Below are 26,536 nucleotides of genomic sequence, written 5' to 3' on the forward strand. Positions count from 1 at the left end.
TGTTGATAAAGTTGAGCCAGTTGACATAGCATATCTGGATTTCTAGAAGGTGTTTGACAAAGTCTCTCATGAGAGCCTTCTTAGGAAATTAAAAAGCCATGGGACAGGAGGTAGTGTATAATGTGGATTATGAACTAGTTAAAAAAAAGAGAAAGCAGAGAGAAGGGCTAAAAGGTCAATTTACCCAATCAAGAAAGGTGAATACTGGAGTGCTCCAGGGATCTGTTCTGGACTACTTTTTTAATATATTTATAAATGACCTGGAAATGGGACAATGAGAGGTAAATTTTAAAAGGGTTGTTCATGCAAAAATGACCAAGTACATTGTATGTGGGCCGTGCGCAAGCAACACAAATTTTAAGAGGCCAGGAAGGACACGCACCGGGTAGCGCGAACAAATCTATGCCCACGCATAACTTTAAAAATCTACCCCACTGTCTGGAACTGTGTGTCATTTGTAATCCACACAAATCTGCTGAATTTTTAGGGAGTCGAATGCTTTTGCAAGACATTGGGCCTTATTTTCTAAGGACTTATCGCGTGCGATATCGCACACTGGGCTAACAGCTGTTTTTGCGGTCTGCGAATGCAAATTTTAAGTTTAGTATTCAGAGGGCAGAGTTGGGGCGGGACAAATGTAAAGTAGGGCGGACTTACCGCAAACCGCGAAATGGCTGCGCTGTTAGCGCGGCTCCTAACACTGCCAATAACTACACCTTTTTCAATTGCAATAGACTGTATCGCTGCACGTAGCGCACACAGCGATATTATCACAGTGAGCGAAAATGAATTTAATCAATCCCCACACACCTACAAAGCTATTCCTACGCAATAAAAAGGCTTGTTGTTAGTAGGTCTATGTTCCCAACACCATCTACACATTCCCAGTGTATGGGGCAGGCTCACTCCATGGCTGAGCAGGCCCAACGCAGACGCCAGGACGTGGGTCGATGTCGCCACAGGTACAGGCAGCGGATCTATCTTCCACGAACCTCATTGCTGGGTATGCCAGAGGACGTTGTGATCACCAGGTATCGCCTCAACTCTCGTGCCATCCTGCAAATATATGAAGACATACAAGGTGCTCTTGACCCTCGAACCCGAAAGAGCCGTGCTGTCCCCGGCCTCACCAAACTCTTGGCCGCCCTGCACTTCATAGCAAGTGGCTCCTTCCAATCCACAGTAGCTGTTGTGGGTGGGATGTCACAGAGCACCTTTTCATGGTGTCTGGACCAGGTCATTGAAGCAGTTATAGCCCACATGCCTCGATACATAGCTTTTCCGCGCAACAGATAGGACCTGGTGGACCTCAAGCGTGGTTTCTATGCCATTGCCCGCTTTCCGAATGTCAATGGAGCTATTGACTGCACTCATGTGGCCATCATTCCACCCTGTCGCCTGGAGGCGGCGTACCGCAACAGAAAGCAGTTCCACTCCCTCAACATGCAAGTGGTGTGTGATGCTGGAATGCGGATCCTCTCAGTGATGTCCAGGTTTCCGGGATCAGCGCACAATTCCTTCATACTCAGGCAATCATCTCTGTTTCGCAAATTCGAAGCTGGCCTGTACAGTGATGGTTGGCTTGTAGTACGTTTCCGTACATCAACCACGTTTGCAATGTTTATCTCTGTAATGGCACACAAATGTGATGTATACGCCTGTCCAGATGGAATGATATGTCCCCATCACAACAGGCCTCAGTGGTTCATAATGTAACCTTAAGTGGTGGAATGCCTCTTGCACCCAGCCAGTTGCTATGGGCTGCCAAGCTCCAGGTTCACACCGGCCGTAGTATGGCCTGTATGTGGCATGGCTTGCTCACTTCACTTCACTAGTGGACAGCCTACACATATTAGGTATAGCCATGTTTAATGGCATTATCAAAGGTGATTCTACAATGGTGATGTAAGGGCAGCTCACTTCCACAGGTGTTCCTGAGGTCATGACGTTCATGATACTTCTCATGATCACTTCTAGTCAGCTGTGCGCATTCGGGAGCAGGCAGATTATACCATGTATGTCATTGGGAATGCGTACCTACATAAAAGGTCAGGTTGAGCAGATATGTCTGTACATGACGACTAGAGTGCATGATGCATACGAGCCGAACACAGGTATATAATCTTTAAGGACCGTGATGTTACGGACCTACCACATACACACTGCTGACATAAATGTCGCTGTCTAGGGGCCCTTCACTACTATACTTCCTAATAGCAGCACACCTGCTGTAGGACAAAGCAAGCATGGGGCCCCACAAATAGGGTGTTAGGAAACAAGAATGGCCTGCCTCAATCCATCCGGTTCTACTGCATGTATTGAGTACATACACCCATCTGACACAAACATCATTATTGTAATGTCTTGCCTATGTCATTGCTACAGGAGACTCAGGGTATGAATGCAGGCCCTGGCTCATGACCCCAATCCTCCCGCCTGCCACGGCGCTACAGATGGGCTATAATGAGGCCTTACGTGCCACACGCTCAGTCATCGAACGTACCTTCGGCCTTCTGAAGAGCTGCTTCCGATGTTTGGACAAGACTGGGGGAGCGTTACTGTATGCTTCCCCCAAAGTTGCTAGGATAATCCTGCTTTGCTGTGTTTTCCATAATGTGGCTCTTCAGCATGGAATACCTAGCTATAGATCCTGATCCCCCATGTGTGCGTGCACGACTTCATGAGAACACAGTCAGTGGCAGCCAGCTTCGCCACCACCTTATACAGACCCACTTTTAAGGAAGGCATGGGACAGAACCTTGCCCCAGCAGGGCAGTTCGGGCACAGACGGTTAGGACATAGTTTAATGTCCAGACCTATTTTTAAGTCTTGCTAAGTCTGTCCACCCAACAACTGTTTGGGGGTGGTGCTCTAAATCTGAGGGTATAGCCCATAACAGGGTGCCTAAGAGCTGGCTCTAGGCACTGCTGAGGTGCTGAATGTGTGTTACTTATTCAGTGGCATTGGATTAAGCACTTGCTACATACTGACTTCCCACCAAGGATGAAAGTACTGTACACACGTCCTCATGAACACAACACACTCACAGGCCTCACCAGATTTGCTAACACCTTACATTTGTACCTATAATGGACCTTATCTCTGTCAGTCCTAATGCCATCACTATCCCATGCATATAGGTGCTTCATTTACGGCCATTAGGACTAATGAACTCTACGTACTTCACGCGTTCCTTATTTGACCCCTCAATTATTGTCATGTGCATCTTGCAGCAACACTAACAACCCTTCAGTCTGCAAGTGGTATCAGTGAGGGCCTAGGCAGCACAGCCTCAATACACAGCAGGGAACACATACCAGCCCTACACCATCCTGATGCCTCATGAATGGGTGTGTGAGAAAAAAAGCATCTGGCGCCACACAGACTTATCTGAAAGTCCCTTATCACTGTAGCATCATCCCACATTCACACAAGTGTTGGGTCATTGCAGCTGGCCAAAAGGAGAGCCATCTATGTTGTTGCATGCACATGGTTGTGCAAGCTGTATGCTGCTAAACAGAATCTTTGTGAAGGAAAGGAGATACATGTACAGTTAGCTACATACGGCCATAGCAGTGTGGGAGAGCTAACAGTGCTGTCATGGGGACAATAATACTGTGTATCAGCCTCCATAACCACATGTAGTACAGACATGAAACATCGGTGACGGTTTGTACAGTGCCTGCTCCCATGACTCGGTGATTAGTTTCACACACACCCTTCACTGGCCTCCCTCTAACTGAATATGCATGTACATGTATTCAGGCCTACATATTCATGGATTACCACTTGAAAATAAATCGCTGCTCACATCATGTATTTGGCTACGACTGTGAAACCAGTGCTGTGGAGGTCAATGGGCAGCCTGGCATAGCTGTCAAAACAGGGCAGTTGGGGCTTCAGCCACCATTTATCCTGTTTATGAATGCCAATCCCAAGGTGCTCATGTGCACATTGTGATATGGTACATGTATATGGTATGTGAATATTAGTACAGTATGTTTCGCCTTGGACATCAGGTCCCCACTAACAGTACGAACTGTTTAGTGACAGTACAATTACTGATGGAACAGCAGCAGAGCTCAGCCTTGGTGTCTACTTCACACCTTGCATCCAAGGCGTACCAGACATCTGATTCATGCCAGATATGGGACACTTATCTGATGGAGTTAGTGAACAACACAGTGCGCATGTGAAGCAAGAAAATAGCCACCTGGCCATGCATACTCATGGTACGATCACACACATAGGCCGTCTGACTGTTCATGATATAGATGTCCCCTTTTGGAACACCCAGCCACCATTTAATGGAGGCCTAACACTCCTGTTATAACATGTCACTTGTTTAAACTATCAGCAGTGCTGTCTGCACTGAGCTGCCACATGGGAATACACACTCACATGTCACTTTTTCCGGCCAAAAGGTGATGGGCTGACTGTTGGCAGCCACCTCGCAGAAAGGCTTTCACCAGCAGCACACTGATCTGCCAGGCTGCCAAAGGGAGGTTGCATGCATGTGTACAGTGCTCTATTGAGTAATTGATGGCCATTACTGAGGAGTGAGCCCTCATAAGTGGACTGACAGGTGGATGTGACAGTGATGCAGTCCCCATCAACGTGGTGGCAGCTGCCCTTCAAATGTCTATAAGGGGCAGAAAGTAGCAGCCTGCAATCTAGACAAACATGGAGATGTGTGCACATTGCCAATGAGGCTGTCAGGACTGTAACAGAGTGCCTATTCACCCAGGCCCTCAGCAGATGGCCTGCACAACCATCCACAAAGGGGTTAGAGTGTCACAAGCCACAGATCTGGGTGTGGCTGGTGGCACGTAACCCACTGCAGTTGGTTCAATAGGACAGAAAGCATGCTGTGTAACATGGAAGCACCACTGACCAGGCATTTGGAACCCTACAGCACGCTTCCAGTGAGCTGACACACAGTCATTCACGCACCTCCAAACGGAGTCCATTATAACCGTGTTGGCTCTTCCAACGCCAGCATAGCTGCCTTACTGCAGAGTATGATGACAAACTAATGTCCACGGGTAATCCACCAAGAATGACAGATGATAACACAGCCTTCCAGCACAGGTCCTGACGTCCAAATAAAGGACTTCCATACTCATATGTGAATGTGTCCCTGGAGCATAAGGCTTTGCCTGATCACGCATTACCCATGTGTCGTCCTCTTGTGTGGCAGAACACAAGAGGAGGCTGCACAGGGTGGAATGTATGGATGAAGGGGGCCAGCTATACGGCTATGCAGGTGAAGAGGTACATTGGTGTACAGCCTACTACCTGTTCCTAAAAATGTATAGTACTCCTGTGGCAGCAGCAAACAAGTGGTGGTATAGGATGAATAGGTGATCAATGAGCGGTAATAATGAATGTGTGCTAGGTGTCTGGATAGAGGGTACCAGCCTCTCAGCACACAACATATGGGCAACATCTTCCAGAGCTCTGGGGAACAGCTGCACGTGGATGGGTGTCAGTGACAAACCACTAACTGACACACATAACTGTACAGCAACAGCTGCTTCCATGCTTGCTACTCGAAGTAATGAGGACAACAGGGGTTCAGACAGGGTGCCAAACTAATGTCTTCCACTATCACAATAGTGGACACATTTGTGGATGAAATTGTATGTTGGATGAACTGGACAGTCACCCTCATACTGTACAGTATAATGGCACGCTGCCCTGGAAGGTGAATAGTTGGGATGATGTTAGGTCTGCACTGTGACCAGACCCCAATCTCCACCCAGTCCGCCCACAATATATCGGAGGCCATCCCACAGATCGGTGTGTGTCTCAGCCATCATGACAACTATGTTGCTGGCCACAGCACCACCCAATACCAAGATGGCATATCGGGGTACAAGTGGTACCTAGCCTCTGCGTAACACACCCTTCCTCTGCTCTCAGATTAGCTCCTCAACCATAATACCATGTAGATTTATACATAGAGCCTTTATGTTAAGATGGCCAGACTAACTCAAGTAAAGGATAGGGCCTATCCCTAGCAGGACCCCCAATATAGAACAATATGCCTTTAGAAATCAGATTGCAAAGAAACATCAAAACATTCAGAAAAAGTTTAAAACATGGCTATTTAAGCAAGCATACTACAAAAAGAATGGAGAGTAGAACCCACGGAAATGTAGGTTACAGTCAGTCGAACTCCACACACACACACCTTTTTACTTAATGCGTGTGTTTCTAATTTTTATTCTTTCTTTTTATTTTAACAACAAAGAACTAGAGTTAAGTAGTACTTTATCTTATAGCTGAGACAGAGAGAACTGGATATGACTTATAACACCCACCAATTAATACTTATTATGAAACTATGTTACAGTATTTTGATGGCACCTGTTTAGTTGTTATAATTTAAGACATTTTATGCAACATGTAGTTATGTGCCCTATTGTGAACCGTTATGATGGCATCTGCTTAACGACGGTATAGAAAAGATTTTAAAATAAATAAATAAATAAATGTATTGTACCATATAAGGGTGCACCCTACTGCCAGCAGACCACATGCCTGCACCTGGGGATGGCCTCCACAAGGGGATATCAGGAAGGCCAAACTAGGCATGAGCCCTGCATTCTAGGCTACAATGTAATAATACCTGCCACTTGGCCAAGCACATGTGCATCCTTAACAATTGTGCACCATGCAGTGACACAGTTATGTGGTCCAGGAGCTCCATTAGCTGAATGCGCATACATTAAACAGGTAGTAAACGATACATGCTGTATTCTTGGACATGGCAACCTGTCCTTCCTGAGGTGGAATGTGTCAGGGTACCAAGCTGTGCCTAAGGGGGCCGACAACAGCATTGCAGTGTTCAGTGTTTGCAACTGGACTGTGAAGTACTACATACACAGGCCACCCAGTGGGCTGGACATCTAGGCAACACCTTACAGCATATATGCCAAGAGGTAGAAGGCTCCGAGATGCCGGATGTCCAATTACAGTGGCAGACTATCTGGTCAAGGATTGTGTCCTCTACGGCCACACAAACCTACTCATAAAGGAGTACAGAAGTATGGGCCACACTGTGATACATATAGCTTCAGACACTGGGACTATGGCAATGCGTGAGAGCCTATATGTGGCCATGACCCCCTTTAGCTTGCTGCCCAACTATGTATTCCACAGGAGCTGCAGGACAGTGGTTATCTCAGTCAGTGCTAACTGAGCTGTGTGCAACAATAGAGGGAATATGGACCAGATATGGCCCTATACCTCCTTCCAACTCAGATAGATGCACCCATATCCCTCAGTTGGGAGGGTATGCATCCCATTCACATGATGTCCCTCAAGAAGTCTTGCAGGAACAGGAGCTTCAAGATGGAGTATGTAGAAGAACAGGGGTGAAGTGGGTATATCATGTGATGGTGTCACAGATCACACAGTGTGTGCAAACACTAATATTCCGCTGATAATGATGTGTGAGCAACATTCGTTACCTGTAACCTTTTGAACAGCAGACCGGTAGGGAGGAAAGTCCACTGGGGTTCTGCAGCATGTAACTGTATGTTGTTGTGTTAAATATTAGGTATACATTAATTACTATTAACAACACAGACAGATACTTGTCAGTGGACTATACTGGATTTCCAAACAACATGCACTATCAACAATGTCATTAACCATGGATAGTGGCTCATATATCAATGTCTGGCAATGTAATATTTGTGAAGAGAATGTAGGACTGTGTACTACACATTGTTGCCCTTCAGACAGTGTTCACATGTTGGACATGGCCCACACTATAAAGGGTGCATGCACACACCATAGCTGGGAGATGCCACCGGAGGAATGCGTGTCATGACGGATGGTGACCAAATCTTGCAACATTTGGCCTTTTCTGGAGGAATGGCTGTGTCTCCGATAACATAACATTATGTGTGGTCTGCCCATCCAATTAATATACTGGTAGTTAACACTGACTGCACACCAGCAGTCACCACTTCTGTGTGCACATGGACACCAGATAGACACTCAAGGCCTGTTGAACATTCCTTACATAGGTTGAACCATGTAAACGGGTATGACACATTAGCATTATTATATTAACCTCTCCTTACGACTAGCAACAGCCTTGTAACCTGTCCGCTGACAGTCTGTGCAAGTGTGTTAATAAACGACTTGCAGATAGCTACATAACCATTCCCATGCATCACCTTTCAGTGGCCCACAACCTTAAGGCTAAGACAGTAACTATAGGAATCCTTCCCTGCCACACAGGAATCCATGTACAAGCTGGCATGTGGTGTATGTACACTGATATATCAGTATGCACAGGGTACATGCTTAGCTTGTGCAGATGAGAATGGCTACACACTATTGTATGCCTATAGCACCAGGACATTGAGCGGAGGCATGATCCACCACTATAATGGATGTCCTGCATGGCACCAGAAGTTGGTAATCTGCCTGTCAGTCACCCAGAGTTGGTGGAAGGCATCTTCCGTTTACCAGCCCATGTGAGAGACCAATATAGGAAGCAAACTCGGTTTGTACCCTAGCATAGGTTTGGCTCACATACGTGGCGTTTGTCAGGCTGAGATAGCTGTAATACTGAACACTGCTAAGAAATACGTGTTTAGAGTCCTCACCACCAACAGTGGCTGAAATGAGCCCTGCAATTAGAATAGACTGCTGCCCACTCCTTCCCCTTTCCTCACAGATCATAAGAACATGCATACATCAGAACGCTCCCTGACTGTGCATAGATTGTACTGAGGGACAGTACCTTTTCTACTGTGAGGAACATGTCATGTACTCCCATTATGTTTACACTGCAGGGTCCTCCTTAGCACCCTCCTAGTACATGAACCTAACTGTAAGGTATGTCAATGGCAGGTGCAGACGTTGCTGTACTGAATCTCAGACAGGGGGCATTTAGGAAGCTCTGCATTGGTCCAATGTGCTACCTAAGGGGTGTGATGCAGCATGCTAGGTGTGGTGGGTGTAAACCAAGGGCACAATAGGAACATAAAGAGGACACAAAAGGTGGTAGGTTAAACAGGATATTTATTCCTGACAACATTGTGCAGGGTATTGTGATTTATTAGATCAGCAGTTTAACCATACATTAGACGTTCATAGGTAGTCATTATCTGCAAGTACTAGATAACTAATTGCTCCCAAATGGGCTAATTCTGTGCAACATCACTTATCACTGAATGTAACTCCAACATAAAGAGTATACTGCACACACATATGCAGGTAGTGGGTGTTATCTGTACTGGCAAAGTATGATTAGCTAGGAACAGAGAAACAGGAAGTGGCACCCCAATTGCTCAGATATTGCAATACAAAGATTACTGCTGGACAGTATACAATGTGTAGATAGGCATAGGGCCCAGGCGGTCCATGTTGAAAGAGTGCACTGAAAGGGGAGAGCCTGAGAGGCCCGGCAGCAGAGTGAAAGTCCAGGCAGCAGACAAGGTAGCATACAGTTCAGCATGTTGGCAGCAGGGGAACACATCAAGGGTGTGGCAACAGCAGTGACGGACCAGGATGAGATAGCAGCGGCATGGCGGCAGGAGGAGGCCCAGGACGAGACATCCCAAGTGGCAGTTGAAGCCCTGGAGCACAGAAGGCACCCCACAGCACACAGCTAGATTTTTCAGCCCTTGAAAACTGAAGGCACCCCACATCACACAGCAGAGTGGCGCAGCGGATGCAGATGGCCCAGTTGATCAGGAGGGTGGGAGGTGGTGCCTCATCTGCTTTGGATCATGCATCTTCTTCCATCTTAATGGCACGGCAACTCCCAGTGGTGGTTATGAGATTCTGACCTGGCCAGTTCAGGCTTTCTTGTATTCCCCTCAGGGCCCTTTGCCATGTCGTGCTGGTCCTGTGGGAGGTGGCATTGTCTTGGGGGGACGTCCCCTGTGGCCTCGGGACCTTGAGGGACTGCTTTGGGGTGTAGATGTTGTTGAGGAAGTTGACTGCTGGTCCGCCATCCTCTGCAGGATTTGTAGCATTATGGTGTTAAGTGTGCCAATCGCTGCAGTCATGCTGGTGGATGTCTGGGTAGATGCTGCCGTGTGGAGCTGGAGGTGGCGGGTTAGCCGTGTTAGGGATCTCCTCCACAATTGCTCTGCCTGTGTGCCAGTCATAGGGTCCTGGGGCTGATGCCACAAGTGCAGGATTGTGTGGTGACATTACTGGGGTTAGCTGGGTGAGCGTCTTGGGAGGACCTATTTCCAGACTGAGTGGGCTGCTCGCCTGCAGAGCAGGGGTGGAGCCCTCCTACTCCAGACTGCCGAGGGCAGCTGACAAGTTGAGGGGGCTGCCTTCGGGTGCTGTCATGGGGCCCACCTCTTCCTCCTCGCCATCTGACCACTGCGTCATGGCATCCATACAGAAGGGCCTGCTGAACATTGGTGGCCGCCTTGTCCCAGGTGGATCACGACTGGTGCCTGGGCCTTCCCACCTGTCTCCTGGACTCTCCCTGCTTGGGACCAGAGTGCTCTGTGGAAACAGGGGGAAAAAAGGATAGACAGCATCAGTACCACAGCATTTTGTTGCATTCCAGTAGCAGGACACAGGGACACATTTTCATTGACCAACGTCATGCTGCTTATAAAGTAATGTTGTTTCTCTGTACCTAATGGCCAGTGGCCTGGGGGGTGGAGGAGGGGGAGGTCAAGACTGGTCAGGAGAGCACATGGGGAACTTAAACACAAAACAGTTCTAAGCATTTGGGTTACACCCACACTGCTAGTCTCAGTCTGTGGCTTGGGGGATGGGGGAGAGCACACGGGGAACTTACACACAAAGCAGTTCTAAGCATTGTGTATGAACCTTGAACAGGACAGCAAAGGACTTGGTGGGGGGTACAGGCCAACTTACCATCTTCGAGGCAGGATGTGTCAAGTCATGGATCCAACCCCTCAAACACGTCTGGTCCCAGCCACTGCATTAGGCGCCTCTCCATGTCACTGAACCTTATTGGGCAAGGGGACTTCCTCCAGTCTCGCACAGGTGCTCATTCCTCTCTGCTAACTTGCCCTTCAGCTGGGCCTTGATGTCCCGATAACGGTGGGCCACTTGCTCCCCGGTGCGCTGGATCCCACTCTGGTGCCTGATGTCCGCTGCAATGCTGGCCCATAGCTGTGCCTTGGTTGCCTTAGAGGTCTTCACTGAGAGGTTGCCAAATAGATGGGCATAACGGCAGAGGACTCCTTCAATGAGCCGATCCTTGCCCTCCTGGCTGAAGCGGATAGCACGCTGCCTCACCCTTGCCTGGCTGCCTGATTGTGGTGCCACTTCCGGAGGGGTCTCCTCCCTACTCTCACTCTCCGACCCACCTGATTCCCCACTCCCTTCCTCCCCCCCACCTCACCCTGCACTTCCAGCTCCCTTCCCCTCTGGCCTGGCTGCCTAACCCTACCTCCTTCCACCATTCATTCCTGCCTCACCCTTTCTCCCACCCCCACCCTCCTATCACTTCCCTCCTGCCTATCTCTCCCATTAGCCCTGTCCCTTCTACTCCTCATACCCCTACCACTAGGTCCCTCTTCTTTCCTCCCCCTCCCTCTACTCCACTCCCCTCTTTGTCCTCTCCTCCCACTCCTGTCACGCTCCATCCTCCACTACACTCCTCCTCCTCACCATCACCACTCTCCTCCTCCTCCTCACCATCACCACTCTCCTCCTCCTCCTCCTCCTCACCATCACCACACTCCTCCTCCTCCTCACCATCACCATCACCACACTCCTCCTCCTCCTCACCATCACTACCACACTCCTCCTCCACACAGATAAGGACAAACAAGTAACAAACCGCCTTTCACTCCAACAGATATGACAAACGACACAGGTTAAGGGAAACAGATGAAAACACAGAAGACACGACTCCGCACTCAGTAATCAATATATCTAAACCACCACCTCCTAAGCCACAAACCTACCTCCACTACAAAACTCCTTCCAAACCCTCAAAGGAGGAGGGGCAGGAAGTGACCTTTTATACATGTGACATTATCGTAGTACGCGGTATATTTTTTTTTCCGCTGACTGCGAAAACAGCACGAATCGCAAAAATGTATTCGTGATTCACGAAAACTTTGCAGCTATGCGGAAAGTACTTCATTTGCATGGAAACGCCCCTTTTACTAACGCATGCGTTAGCCATGTGTTAACCATGCGATATTGGTAAATCCAGCCCATTGTACTTGCCAATCTTCTCTCATGAATATTGAGGCTCTCTTCCCCTTTATGTGGAGTAACAACTCACTGAAATATTTACGGGCAGTTATTCAAAATCAGTTGGAATGACTATGAACTGAACTACTTGCCATTGCTTAGCAAAGTTTGAAATGTTCTGAAACTGTGGTCCCCCTTGTAAATTTCTTGGTTCGGTAGGATAGCCACTATTAAAATGAATATTCTAACCTGATGTATCTTTTTGTTTGATATGCTACCCATTTGTGCTCCAGTTTTATTTTTTAAGAAGCTGGAAAGGTTAATTTTGGATTTTATATGGCAAGATAAAAGAATTTGGGTTGGTTTTCATATGTTGACTAGAAGGAGAGATATGGGTAGCGTTGCCCTTCCTGATTTTAGGATTTACTATCGGGCTTCAATACTGAAGAGCATTATCTTTTGGATTAATGGTTTCACAGATAAATCTTTTGCTGTTCCTCTTTGGGCTTCTCGCAAATCAAGGGAAATTCTTAGCGAGAATCTTAAGATCAATATTTATTAGAGAGATGGGTCTACACGACCCACATAATGTGGGATCATGCCCTCCCTTGGCGATAACAGTAATGCCGGCTATATTTGAGTCCTGTGGCATATGTACTCCATCCCTCAGAAAGTTGAACATGGACGTGAGAGGCTTAACAAGTGATTGCTATGTACCCATCTAGACCCGGGCCTTCCCCAGTTTAGGTTCTGTGATCGCTTCCAAAACCTCCTCTTGCCCAATATTAGCAATCAGGTGTTTTCTTGACTCCTCCAGAAGACATGAAAAGGTCACATCCTTCAGATAATTTTTTATATTCTCCTCCTTAATGGGAAAGTCTGAAGAATACAGCTCTGCATAAAATTGGGCAAATCTGATAGAGATTTGTGTGCTATCATATAGAAAATTCCCTTCACACACTTGCTGTTCCAAGTGATGAGGAAGTATTCGATTGCCGCTGTAAGCATCGGCCCAATCCTGGTACTCTCTGCCAACGGGTCTGATCCTTCTTCCTTTTGAGCTGAAATTTGTTAAGGGCAGCTTATGGCTTCTCTGTCAAAGTAATACCCATATCTCGAAGAAACTCCATAGCCGCTGCTACAGTCTTCACCTTAGTAGACTTGCCCTGTATAGAAAATTGTAAGCCAAAGGGAAATAGCCAGCGATATTTAATCCCTGATTCCACAAAGTGGTAATAACTCCACGAAATTCCCTTCGCTTCTTGATAGTAATTGCTGACAGATCCTGGAACACTTCAACCTTTTGACCGTGTCCAAAATTTGTCTCACTCTTCTAGCCATCTGTCAGGCCGATTCAGTAAAGTCTGCGGGAGAGCGGACGAACGCCTGCTCTCCTGGCGCGCGCATCGGCCCCTCGCCGGTGCGCGTGATGCAGTATTCAAATTAGGTGGCGTGGTAGAGAAACGGGGAAAAGGAGGCGCTAGGGACACTAGCACATCCCTAGCGCCTCCTTTTTGACAGGAGCGGCGGCTGTCAGCGGGTTTGACAGCCGACGCTCAATTTTGCTGGCGTCGGTTCTCGAGCCCGCTGACAGCCACGGGCTCGGAAACCGGATGCCGGCAAAATTGAGCGTCCGGTTTTCAGCCCGACAGCCGCGGGCCGAATTCAAATTTTTTTTTTTTAACTTTTTTTTTTTTACTGTTCGGGACCTCCGACTTAATATCACTATGATATTAAGTCGGAGGGTGCCGGAAGAAATTAATTTCTGAAAGTAAAATGTGCGGCTTGGCTGCACATTTTACTTTCTGTATCCCGCGCGCATACCTAATAGGGCCCTCAAAATGCATTTGCATGTTGAGGGCCCTATTAGGTGCCGCGGGTTGGACGCGTGTTTTCCTCCCCTTACTGAATAAGGGGTAAGGGAAAACGCGCGTCCAATAGCAGCTAACAGTGCGCTCCAGAGCGCACTGAACTGTATCGGCCTGTGTGTTCATTTGACCAGTTCCCTTCGAATGAGAGTTTTTACACTTCCCGAGTCTACTAAGGCTTGGGTCGAGTCGCCCTCTAGCTCCACCGGAACCATGAAGGTTGTAAACTCCAAGCGGGGAATGTCCACAAACGAGCAGGAGTAAGGGGCCACCAAATTGACGTCCATAAATTCATCCTCCACTCGATAGCAGTCCCGAGCAAAGTGCCCCCTCTCTCCACAGTTGAAGCAGGTCCCTTTGGGCTTCACTGCTTCTAGGTGTTTACTCGTTCCGCCCTCAGGTCCCTCTAATGCGTTATCAGGGTCTCCAGAGGTAGGGAGACTCTTCACTTCTCAGCTGATATAGCGGCTTAGGGTTCCGCCCCTCGATTCTCTTCTTCCTTTCTCCAAGCCCTTTATTCGGGAATTCTTCTCTGCTGGAATAAGCCCACGGCCTGTGTCTGCAGCGTTCAAATAACGCTCTACTAGGGAAACCACATCCTTCAGGGTCCCCGCTGTCTGTCGCCACACCCATTCACGCACTCAGGAGGGGAGAACATCCACAAACTGTTCTACCTCGACAGACTCCGCAACTTCAACTCCCCTTTTATTATCGGGTTCTGGCCACCGCCTGCACCGGTCCTTTAATTTCTGAGCCAGAACCTGGGGTCTTCTCTCCTGGTGTAAAGGTTAAGCCCCGGAAACTTTTCCGATAAGATTCCTTAGACAGTCCCAGTCTATCGAGTATGGCAGCCTTGACCTCCTGATAGTCTTGGGCTTGCTGGTTGTCAAGGGCCTGGTATGTGGCCTGGGCCTTACCGGTTAAATGTGGGACCACTCTCATGGCCCACTGGGACCAAGGCCAGGCCATGGCCTCCGCCACCCTTTCAAAGGTGACCAGGAATGCTTCCGGGTCATCTTGGGGCCCCATCTTTGTCAGCCAAATTTCCAGTGTTGGTGGGGTTGGACTCTGTTCCGTTCCGGTGTCTACCCCATCGGTCCCTGGCACTGGTGTCCTTCGTAGTAATTGGCCATTAAGCTGTGCTTGGGCTTCCAGGTGTTGCTGCTGGTGCTGTGCAAACTGGGTTTGAGCGGCTGCCCGGAGCTGTTGTTGTCCCTCCACCAGGGCTTGCAGTAGCTGCTCCATATCTCAGGGAGGTTCCTGCAGAGGCTATACTGAGCTCCTGCCCCTTCAAGACCGGAAACCTTTCCCCTTCCTCCAAACAAAAGAAAAGCCTGCTTCACCAGCTCTAACTCACTTCTTCTGTTCCCTCCCTCCGGCGGAGCTTCTCTCCTTAGCCGGTACCAACAAACAACAAAAAAAAATCCCGTGTGGCTACCGTTGCAGCCAGCCCCGCCCCCCCCCAAAAAAAAATTGTTTTCCTGCTGGTGTGGGTCCCTGTCTGTGACACTTAGAACAGGTAATCCCGCTTCTGCCACCATATGTGATGCCCTTGGAGCGGTCTAAGACAGGAAAAGGTCAGAGAACAGACCAAGATGGAGTCTGTTCTGCTTTTCAACAGTTTAATTACAAAAAGTTCAGCAAGACAAAATCAAAATGGCTGCTTACCTCAGCAGACTGACAATGCAAGAACAGTTTTTCCAAAAGAGCACAGCACTCCATTACAGCTTCCTTCTTCTCCCTGGGGCCTAACTCTCTCAGGGCCTCACCTTTGTATCCCTTACCTCAGGGAAACGCCCCCACCCGAGGATCCCTTTCCTGTCTGTCTTAAAGTGGACTGGGCCAGATAGCTGGAGACTGTCCGTTAAGGCAGTCTGAGGCTCTCTGTCATAGTAACCTACTCCTTTGATCCCCTCAGGTTACACACCACTTCCCACGCTCAACGGGTGTGGCCATTTTCATCGCAGCACCACAAGGAGAGAGGCCAAAGCAGCAAATCTATGAGACCCTTCTCCCACTCACCACCACTGAGAAAAAACTGTCCCCTGACAGCAGACACTAAGAGCATGTGCCATACATTGTCCCATTGCCAGGAATACGAGACTTGCTGCCGTGCAGTAGGCTGGTTTCTTTTCCGTCTCTACTGACTTATTTTAGTCCGGAGGTGGGAGGATGTCTGAGTGGTGGTGTCTGTCATATTCTGGTACAAGTCGTTGCATTGGTCTCTTACAGCACGGGAGGGTGCCTCGGCTGGGAGGGCTCCCTCCAGTTTTCAGTTGGAAAATCTGCTCTCGATATCTCTGTTTCTCATAATCAATAAACAAAATATAACATTGAAACATCATAATGACTGAGTTGAATAAACAATAAACGGGCATTCTCCACAGCCGGTCCAACTTTATGGAACTCCATTCCCCCGGATCTTAGAATGGAACCCAGCATCTCAACATTCAAGAAAAGACTCAAGACGTGGCTGTTCACACAGGCCTTTCCTAACTCCAACCCTATGTAACTCCCATCAATCATCACGCTCCGCTAGTAATAGCGTTAATAGCCACCTCTCACAATGTTATTTATTCATATATATAATTATTTGATCTTCATTTTCCTTCTCACTCCAAGTTATTGATTTCCTTGTTATATGTAACTGCTTTTCTGCACTATTGTTCAAATTGTAAAGTTTGTTATAATTGCACCCCTGTTTCTTGTGAACCAGCATGATGGGACTACCGTCTTGAATGTTGGTATATAAAAAACTTAAATAAATAAATAAATAAATAGTCAAAATCCTTAAAGAGATGGTGCCTTTCCCTAAACCAAGCTTGAAGTCTTCTGAGTAAAGCCAGAGAGGATCAGCCAGCAAGAGAACTGGGATTAAGGGATCCCCTCCAGGACAAGGCACCAGCTAAAACAAGGATCATTGACCCTCCTACTCACCCCTACTTTACCAGAGGGATGATCCCAATCTAAGACCTAACATTCCTGGAAGCAATTTGAACTCCAGAATCCGAGTACAGGTTTTGTATGTCTACCATCTGCTGGAGAAAGATCCAATTGTCTGGACTGCTCTGGGGGATTATAAGGAAATCATATATATATGTATGTAAAGCCCCCATTTTGTTTCTCTTCTACTTTCAGAAAGGAGTCAGTTCAGACATACACACACGGGCACAGAGAGGCAGAGAGAGAGAGGCAGAGAACCCAGAGAGAGAGAGAGAGAGAGAGAGAGAGAGAGAGAGAGAGAGAGAGAGAGAGAGAGAGAGAGAGAGAGAGAGAGAGAGGCAGAGAACCCAGAGAGAGAGAGAGAGAGAGAGAGAGAGAGAGACAGTTACCTCATACTTGGACAGACTCCCCACACTCAGACGAACAGAGTGAAACAGATGCCCAAACAGAGCCAGAAACCCATGCACAGAAACAGTTACTCCATACCCAGAGAGACACAGAGAGACAAAAACACCCCACATGCAGACAGAGACACCCCATAGAGGCACAAAGATACAGGCAGGCATACCACACCTAGACAAGAAAAGCACAGACAAACCACCCTGAGACAGAAGGCAGACACAGAGAAAAGCTAAGACACAACATACCCAGACGTACACAGATACAGAAAGAGACACAGGCAGACAGCCCACATCAGAGAGACACAGACCAAAGCACACCAGACACAGACAGACATTCTACCCCACACTGATAAAAACTTAGATGCCAGCCAAATGCTCAACTTTTTTTTACTTTTTTCTCATTAATTTTTATTTTGTTTCTATTATTGTATTTTTTTTTAATTTTCTCATCTTTTTATTTTTTTTTATTTGCTTAACTATTTTATACATTTTGTTTTTATTCTCTCTTCCTTACCTCCTCTATCTCTCTCCTCCAATTCTCATTCTCTCTGGCCTCTTTGCTCATTCCCCTTCCCAACCTCTTCACTTCTTTTCTCAGCGGGCAACAGCTATGATGTTTCTCCCTGGGTAAGGACCTGGCAGTAACAGGAACTCCTCCCAAGCTGAGACCTGAGGATGGTAGCTCTTTATGGGTTGTGGAAGACTACAGTGGCTGTTCTCATGTCCAATTCTGCAGCAGAGTAAGCAGCTCCCTCCCCATCTGGGCCCACCACAGCAGAAGCAGTTCTTCTTCGTGGCCCACCAAGAGAGACACATGGCTTAGTCATGGCATGCTTAAAATGATCAGCAAGCATAAAAGACGATGCACACAACCATCAAAAGGTCAATCAACATATAAGGAAGAAGGGTATAAGCAGTTTCAAATGTCCACTAAATCTGCAATATGTTCATCTTAGTTTTAGTAAACAATTCTTATAGAGTGTCAGCCAAATTCTTGAGTACATGAGTAAATGGTCACCTGACACAGACTGTTTTGTAAAAACTGCATCAGGAGGGGCCTAACAATGCAAACTTCAAACAACTCCGAGACCTAGGAGTCATTATTGACGACCAAATAACCCTCAAAAAATTTATCAGTGCAATCCTTAAAGAGTGCTTTTTCAAATTACATACACTCAAAAAATTGAAACCTTTGCTTCATGCATCTGATTTCCGGACAGTTCTACAAGCCATGCTGTTTTCCAAAACAGATTATTGCAATTCACTCCTCCTAGGCCTACCTAAAAATGCCATCCGCCCCTTACAAATCCTGCAAAATACTGCAGCCCGTATCCTTACTAACACAAACTCAAAGGAACATTACGCCAGTTTTGAAGGAATTACACTGGCTCCCCATTCAATCCCGCATACACTACAAGACTAACACTTATCCATAAAGCCCTCCACAATCCTGAAATGAAATGGTTTAATAAATCAATACAATTTCAATCTTCTATTAAACCTACCAGAAATCAATACCTCGCCACATTACAAACCCTTTCACCTAAACTATATAACCATGTTTCCACCAAAGCACGAACGTTTTCTTTTGCTGGCCCTTTGTTATGGAATACCATGCCCACTGAACTGCGCCTTGAGCCATCTCCCAAAACATTCAAGCAAAAACTCAAGACATGGTTATTCACACATGCCTATACTTGAAATATATATGTTGTTCCTCTCCCATATTCGCACTGCCTTATCTACCCTTCTCCCCCTGTCTAGACACCATCTCTAATTTCTCCTATCTCTGTTCCTACTGTAAATACCTCTCCTTACAATTGCTATTAACTACACTTGAAATGCTTTCTCCCCCCTCTTACTACATCTAATGTAGAACTCCATCTCCTCTTAACCCTTTTCCCTTACCTCATACTCAATTTACTAGAATCCCTTTGCTCCCTAGTTCTGTTTAATTTACCTCAACTAAGTTACCCCTAAAGTATAGTTCTGTGTTTTTAATAGATTCTACTTGTATTATATTTAAATATTTATATACATACTTTTGTTTAATATATAACTTGTTAAATGTATAATCTGTTAAATGTATAACGCTCCGGCGTAAGTTCCTGTTCATTGTACACCGACGTGATATCTTTGATGAGCGGCGGTATATAAAAAAAATTATAAATAAATAAATAAATAAATAACTCAGGTAAAATGAAAAGCTCGACAATCTCAAATGTTAGATCATCTAAAGGATTAGCAATGCGGCTGACTTTCTAAGATGATCATTTTGCAGATTTAGTGGACATTTGAAACTGCTTATATCCTTCCTCCTTGTATGCTTACAATGATGTCATTATGTTCTGGCAGCTCCCTCCCTCCGGAGCTTGCAGTGCCTCCACAGCACAGAGCAGCATAGCCATTTTTTTCCTTCCCGAATGGGCAGTCAGAATGCCCCACTTTAGGATTGTTCAAGCCCTACCTGGGGGGGGCCCACCCCCAATTTGCTCACCCCTGGTTTACAGTAATGTACTGAGAAACCTGTAAGAACAAATGACTGCAATGTGGTTGTTTCTAAACCATTTCACTAACTGAATTTATATTTATAGTAAACTGATAAAATGTCAACATGGCTGTGGAGCTGAAGAATCAAGTTGGAAGGTTGGGCTGACAGCCTGGCCAGCAGCACTGGGTGTGCTGTGCAAGAAACCTGGGTTAAATTCCTGGTTGCAGCCGGAGATGGTAAGGCTGCAAGACAGCATTTGCAGGCCCTAGGAGGGAGGGTCCCGGCCATTATGCATGAATGACATCTACAGGATGGCTACAGAATGTAACTGCACTGGGCTCTGAAGGGAGCTGCTTTTTGGCCTAGGATTGTCACTGCAATGCCTAGGCTGGAGAGAGAGAGGGAGGGACTTAAAACAGGGAAAACAAATAGTAGTTGTGAATGAACTGTCATGGTCCCTGGGGACTGTCTGAGCTGGGAAATCCAGAAATGAGCAGCAATGAAGTTGCTGCACTAGAACAGGGGGTGCTCATACCGGTCCTTGAGGGCCCCCTCAGCCAGTCAGGATATCCCTAATGAATATGCTTAAGATTTATTTGCATGCAAATATTTCTCATGCATATTCATTAGGATATCCTGACAACCTGACTGGGGGGGGTGGGGGCTAGGACTTGTTTGAGCAGCCCTGCATTATAAAAACAATAAAATTAGAAAAGAAAAATCAAGTTGTACAGTAATACTTTTTTTCTATTGCTCATTACCTGTAGTGTTGTGAAATTGGTAGGTAGGTTTCATTTCATTCATTCCTATCTGTTTTCCATCTGCTACATCTGCTGCTGCAGGTTTTCTGATGCGTTTATGGATAGTGGGACTACATGAAGAAATAAAAGAATGCATGTACATGATGTGAGAGAAGTAAAGATGATGTGATTTAAACTTGGGAAACTGAGGGCTCTGGGCACCTATAGGGGGCAATTTTCAAAACCATGCAACTTGTTGTAAAGTCTGTGAGTATTTTTCCCTACGGACTTTGCATCCATTCTCAAAGTTCCCTTTGAAAACTGGCCCGGGAAGAAGTACCTACAGAGATACACACCTCTTTTTCCTGCAAATACCTTAAAAAACAATGTGCAGAGTTTTGAAAATGCAAAAATCTGTGTTTTTCCTCCTTTTCCCACTTAATTCCCCCCCCCCCCCCCACTGATTCCACCTCATTTTTCCATGGGTAAAAGAAGGTGCATTGTTGATCCCCACATGTACTTTTATCCGCATACAGGGTGAGCACATTTCAGATTGCCTATATACCCAGTAAGTGGCTTTTGAAAATTACCCTAATAGATAATATGTATACACATATTTTCATCACAAATTCAATCTGGCATTTTAAGGTATGGTGTATTCTGACATTAATGAGACTCTGCAAAGGCTCGGTACTATCAGGCCTGTATTTGTCAACAGAGACATTAGACCTGTAAAGCAGCAGAAATCTGGGGCAGTAGGCTGGCTGAAAAATTGCTGCCTTCCTGCTTTGCTAAATCTTAGTCAGCAAGAGAATGGCCCTCTGCTTCCAGATCCAGCCCATCCCCTTCCAGGCAACGTGCAGGGAACAGAATGGAATGGAGTGAGCTTTGAGCAGACTGAAAAAAAGGGTTTTTTTTGGGAAGGTTAGGAGAGACTGAGTGGGGCTCATTTGGGTGAGAAGAGAGGTGGGGGACATGTATGTGTATGCGTATGACAGAGAAGGGAATGAGGGTGGGGGAAATGTGTATGTGTGAGAGAAGGGCTTGATGTCAGGTATGTGTGTATGCCATATTGGGTGGGAGGTTAGAGAGGGATGCAAGGAGGAGTGGGTCCGAAGCACGGTAGGGATACCAACCTCTTCCGTACTCCCCTTAACTGCAATTCACATCCTCTTTCCCTTGATCTCATCCTATCCCCAGATCCAGGAATCTCTGATTCTTCCTACTCTCCCTTCACCCTAGATCCTGGAACCTGCTCCCCAACTGTTTCTATTCCATCCTCTCCTTCCTCAATCCCAGAACCTCCCTTCTTCTCCCATCACATTCCCATCCCATCCTGACTTCAGTGCCGGGAAAAATCATAAAAACTATGCTAAAGAACAAAATCAAAGAAAATATAGAAAGACACGGTTTAATGGGACATATCCAACATGGATTTACCCACCAATCTAGTAAATTTTTGAAACGGTTAATAAATCTGTGGATAATGGTGAGCCAGTGAATGTAGTATATTAGGATTTTCAGAAGGGGCTTGACAAAGTCCCTGACAAGAGACTCCTGAGGAAATTAAAGGTCATGGGATAGGAGGTAATATCCTATTTTGGATTGCAAACTGGTTAAAAGATAGGAAATAGAGTAGGACTGAACAATCAGTTCTCTCAAGGAAGGAACGTGAACAGTGGAGTGCACCAGGGATCTGTACTGAGACCATTGCTTTTTAATAAATTTGTAAATGATCTGGAAAAGGGAAAAACGTGCGAGGTAATCAGATTTGCAGACAATACAAAATTATAGTACAGAGACAAGTGTTGGTAGCGGTACAGGATTTTTTTTTGTAGGAATTTGGATAAGGACGAGATGGTAGGGTTGTTGCAGTTCGAGATATCAAGTGTTTTTGATTTGATAGACCCACAGAATTTTAGTACAAAGATGTGGGGAACTGGGTTTTGGAGGAAAAAGTTTAGATTGGATTTCCTCTTTCTTCGGGGATAGGATGTTGGAGGTATGCGTAAAAGGAAAGAAGTCCACGCCGTATTGTTTAGTGTGGACTTCCACAGGGATCCTCACTGTCGCCATTACTATTTAACATGTTTGTGCAACCTTTGAGATAAATAATTTGGATGTTGGGCATCAGGGGAATTATCTATGCAGATAGGGCCAGATCTTAAAAGATACGCACGGGTGAAGATTTGTTCGCACAACCCGGCGCAAACAAATCTACGCTCAATTTTATAATATGCGTGCGCTGTTGCGCGCAAGTTATAAAATCCGGAGTCAGCGTGCGTAAGGGGGTGCACACTTGTGCACCTTGCACGCGCCGAGCCCTAAGGGAGCCCAGATGGCTTTCCCAGTTCCCTCCGAGGCTGCTCTGAAATCGGAGCGGCCTCGGAGGGAACTTTCCTTCCGCCACCCCCCCACTTTCCCCTACCTAACCTGCCCCCCAGCCCTATCTAAACCTCCATCATGTCCTTTGCTGCAGAAGTTACGCCTGCCTCCGGGCAGGCTTAACTTGCGCACGCCGGCTGGCTGCCGGCGCGCCATTCACCAGCACGGCCACAACAAAGGAGGCCTCGGTCCTGCCCCCTTCCCACCCCTTTTTCGAAGCCCCGGGACGCGGGGCTTCGAAAGATAGGCTCGACGCGTGCAGGGGCAGCTTTTCGGGGGTTACGCGCGTAACCCTTTGAAAATCTGCCCCATATTGTCCAAATATTATGCCCCCTTGGAAGAGACCCAGAGAGGTAATTGGTTAAGGTACATGAAGAGTTGAAGAGTTTAATGGATTGGTTGATAGAAAATAAATTAGTTTTGAATGTGGGTAAAAATGAGTGGATGATTTTTACAGAGATGAAATTAGAAAAACCTCTACAGTTGTGGAGGTGGGAAAAATTAAAGCCCTGATTTTAAAAAGCCCAAGTGCGCAAAAACCCGGGGAATACAAGCATGGCTGAGCCATGTGCATGCCGAGCACATTTTAAAAAGGGCCCAGCCACACGTATATCTCCTGATATACGCAGAAGTGCCAGGCTTGGTGAAAGGGGTGGGCTGGGGGTGGGGGCCGACCGGGACAGTGACCATTAGGCCCTGTCCCAGGAAGCGCGCTCCAGCAGCCTGCCGATGCACAAAACATACACCTGCCCGGAGGAGCAGATAAGTTAGAAAACAAAAAAAATCATGCTAGTTAGGGCATGTTTAGGGGTCAGGGAAGAGAGGGGAAAAGGGACGAAGGTCAGGTAGGGGGATAGAAAAGTTCTCTCTCAGTCCGCTCCTTAATTGGAGTGGACTGGGAGAGAACTAGGAAAGGCCTACTCGTGTCACCTCGTGTTGTTTCTTAAAATGCCTCCCCCTTGCGCATGCGAGAGACCACCTGCCTGCACATGCGCGACGGATATTAAAATCCGGCGCACATGTATGCTTGGGAAACGTATTTTATAACATGAATGTGGCTTCGTGCACATTATAAAATCGGTGCGTCCATGTGTGCAAGCTGGGAACTGCGTACACACAGATGCACGTGCACGCCTTTTAAAATATAGCTTTAAATGTTTAAACACTCCGAATGTCCACAATTTGGGGATCCAGCTGATGATAAATTGCCCTTTGAAGCCCAGATTTCCCTGATGGTACGGAGGATTTTTATGAAATTAAAGCAACTCAGGAGAATTAAAGGTTGGCTGAGTATTAGGGCTTTTCCGATTATTATTCAGGCATTAGTATGCTCCATATTTGATTACTGTAATGGGTTATTGACAGGGGTGAGCGTGAAAATCAAGAAGCGACTGCAAGTAATGCAAATATGACAGCGAGGTTGGTGTATGGGTGTCCAAGAAGGGTCAGTGCGAGATTATTATTAAAGGAGCTGGACTGGCTTCCTATTGATGCAAGAATAAAGTTTAATATCATGACTTTAATGTATAAAGTGAATTATAATGAGGAAGCAGGCTAGTTAGCTCATTTTTTACAAAGATATATTCCTAATCGGAATTTACATTCAGCACATGGCCCTCTTTTCATAACTCCAGGAGTTAAAGTGATCAAAAGAGAGGCTTTTTGAAGGAAAATGTTCTCAATTGTGGGCCAGCACTCTGGAATTTAGCGTCACTGGAAATCAGGTTGGAGAGAAATTATTTAACATTTAGAAAGAAAGTAAAGGCATGGCTGTTTTAAATTGTAAAAGCAAAACTGTTTTAAGATGTTTTAATATTTTTACATGATTGATTGCATATTTTTATTATGTTGTAAACCACTCTGCCCAGTTTTTTTTTTTGTTGTGTGGTATAGAGCAGCGGTTCTCAACCGGTGTGTTGCGACACACTACTGTGTCACCAAGAACATGCAGGTATATCGCCACACTTCCCAGTTCCCCGCTGACCCAGCTGCTCCCCGATCCTCCTCTGCCCGGGCTTAAAATGCTGTCAGCCGGGCGGAACGTATCAGATCAGGTGGCGTCAGCGGCATCAGCATGATCTCTTCTTCCCGCCGCCCCCCTCCCCCCACGACCCGGAAGAGGAAGTGGTGAGCATCGGGTGCTTGCGCGGGAAGACGACACCATGCTAGTGTGGTCAGAATCGGCCCGAAGAACAAAAGAGAGGCGCGGTCTGAAAAATGTGCAGCACGGCTCGGAGGAAAATGAAGAAGAGCGTCAACCCCCACGGCCGATGGGACTCCTCCTCCGTGAGGGCTGAAAATGAAGGAGGTTAGGGTTGGGAGGAGGCTGCTCTGCCGCTAGTTCTGGGGAGGGAGGGAGAGTGAATGAGCAAGCAAGCATGTGTGTTTGAGATCCTGTGTGTGTGAGTGAGATAGCATGTATGTGTGTGATTGAGATCCTGCCTGTGAGAGAGAGCATGAATGTAAGTTTACGATTGGGAACCTGTATGTGTAAGTTTGTGATTGAAAACCTATTTGTGTGAAAGAGTATGTGTGTATGATTGAGATCCTTTGAGTGAGAGAGAGATCATGTGTATGTATGATTGAGAGCCTGTGTGTATAAGTAAGAGAGAGACCATGTGTGTCTGTGTGTGATTGAGAGCTGGTTTAGGTGAGGGAGCACGTGAGTATGTGATTGAGAGCCTGTGTGTAAATGAGAGCGAGCATGTTTGTAAGCATGTGAATGAGAGTCTGTGTGTGAGAGAAAAAGACAGCATGTATGTGTGTGATTGATTGAAAGCCTGTGTGAGAAAAGATAGACAGCATGTGTGTAAATGTGTAATTAACAGCCTATATAAGTGAGAGAGAAAAAGCATGTGTATATGTGAGTGACTGAGAGCATGTGTGTATAGGTGTGTAATTGAGAGCCAGTGTGAGAGAGCGCTGGTATGTGACAGAGAGAGGAGAAAGTTCCAAGCAAACCACCCCTCCTCCTGCTAATTCAAAACAATCTCAGGACACCTGGATATCAAACGTTTCCAGGTATGCAGAGAAAAAAATTGTTGTATCCTTATTTTTCATTACTGGGTCTTTGTGTCTGCTATTTTGAAGTATTTTATTGGTATCTAGAAATTTTTTATATGAGTTTTTAATTATTGGATATTCCACTCATCAGCTGTTTCGAAATAATCTGTTCTTTTTGTTAGTATGGTTTTACTGCTACTGATTTTATATTTCTTGATTTGTTTTATAAGGATGGGTGATGTTTCTTTTTTCCTTTGTTGCACTGCATACAGAGACTCTGGCTTGTTGCAGTTTCCAATTCAGTTTTTGTCTGCATGCTTCTAGTTATGCGTTTTGGTCTATTTATTCTTTGTTAGGTGAGGGTCAGCACATGTGATTCAGGTGAGGTTCTCTGCTGGCGTGTAGTTTCTGTGTAGGGCTCTATAGCAGCTTGACTTGGTCCGTTTTCCTAATAGGAGGTGTATTGGTGTCTTAAGGCCTGGTGTAATATTTTCAGTGTTGCCTTTTCTTAGGTAAGGTGGTTACTGTTTA

General features: G+C 46.4%; 1 protein-coding gene across 1 annotated transcript in view; it reads right to left on the reverse strand.

The window, feature by feature from the left end:
• The window catches only part of LOC115096894 (ubiquitin-conjugating enzyme E2 U-like), a 205,374-nt gene that overhangs the window by 8,464 nt on the left and 170,374 nt on the right, over nucleotides 1–26,536 (reverse strand). The window contains exon 10 of the mRNA XM_029612142.1: nucleotides 20,639–20,748. Within this exon, the coding sequence (XP_029468002.1) occupies nucleotides 20,639–20,748 (110 nt within the window). The remainder of the gene's footprint in view (nucleotides 1–20,638; nucleotides 20,749–26,536) is intronic.

This window comes from Rhinatrema bivittatum, chromosome 1, assembly GCF_901001135.1.
Source record: "Rhinatrema bivittatum chromosome 1, aRhiBiv1.1, whole genome shotgun sequence".
Taxonomy (NCBI): domain Eukaryota; kingdom Metazoa; phylum Chordata; class Amphibia; order Gymnophiona; family Rhinatrematidae; genus Rhinatrema; species Rhinatrema bivittatum.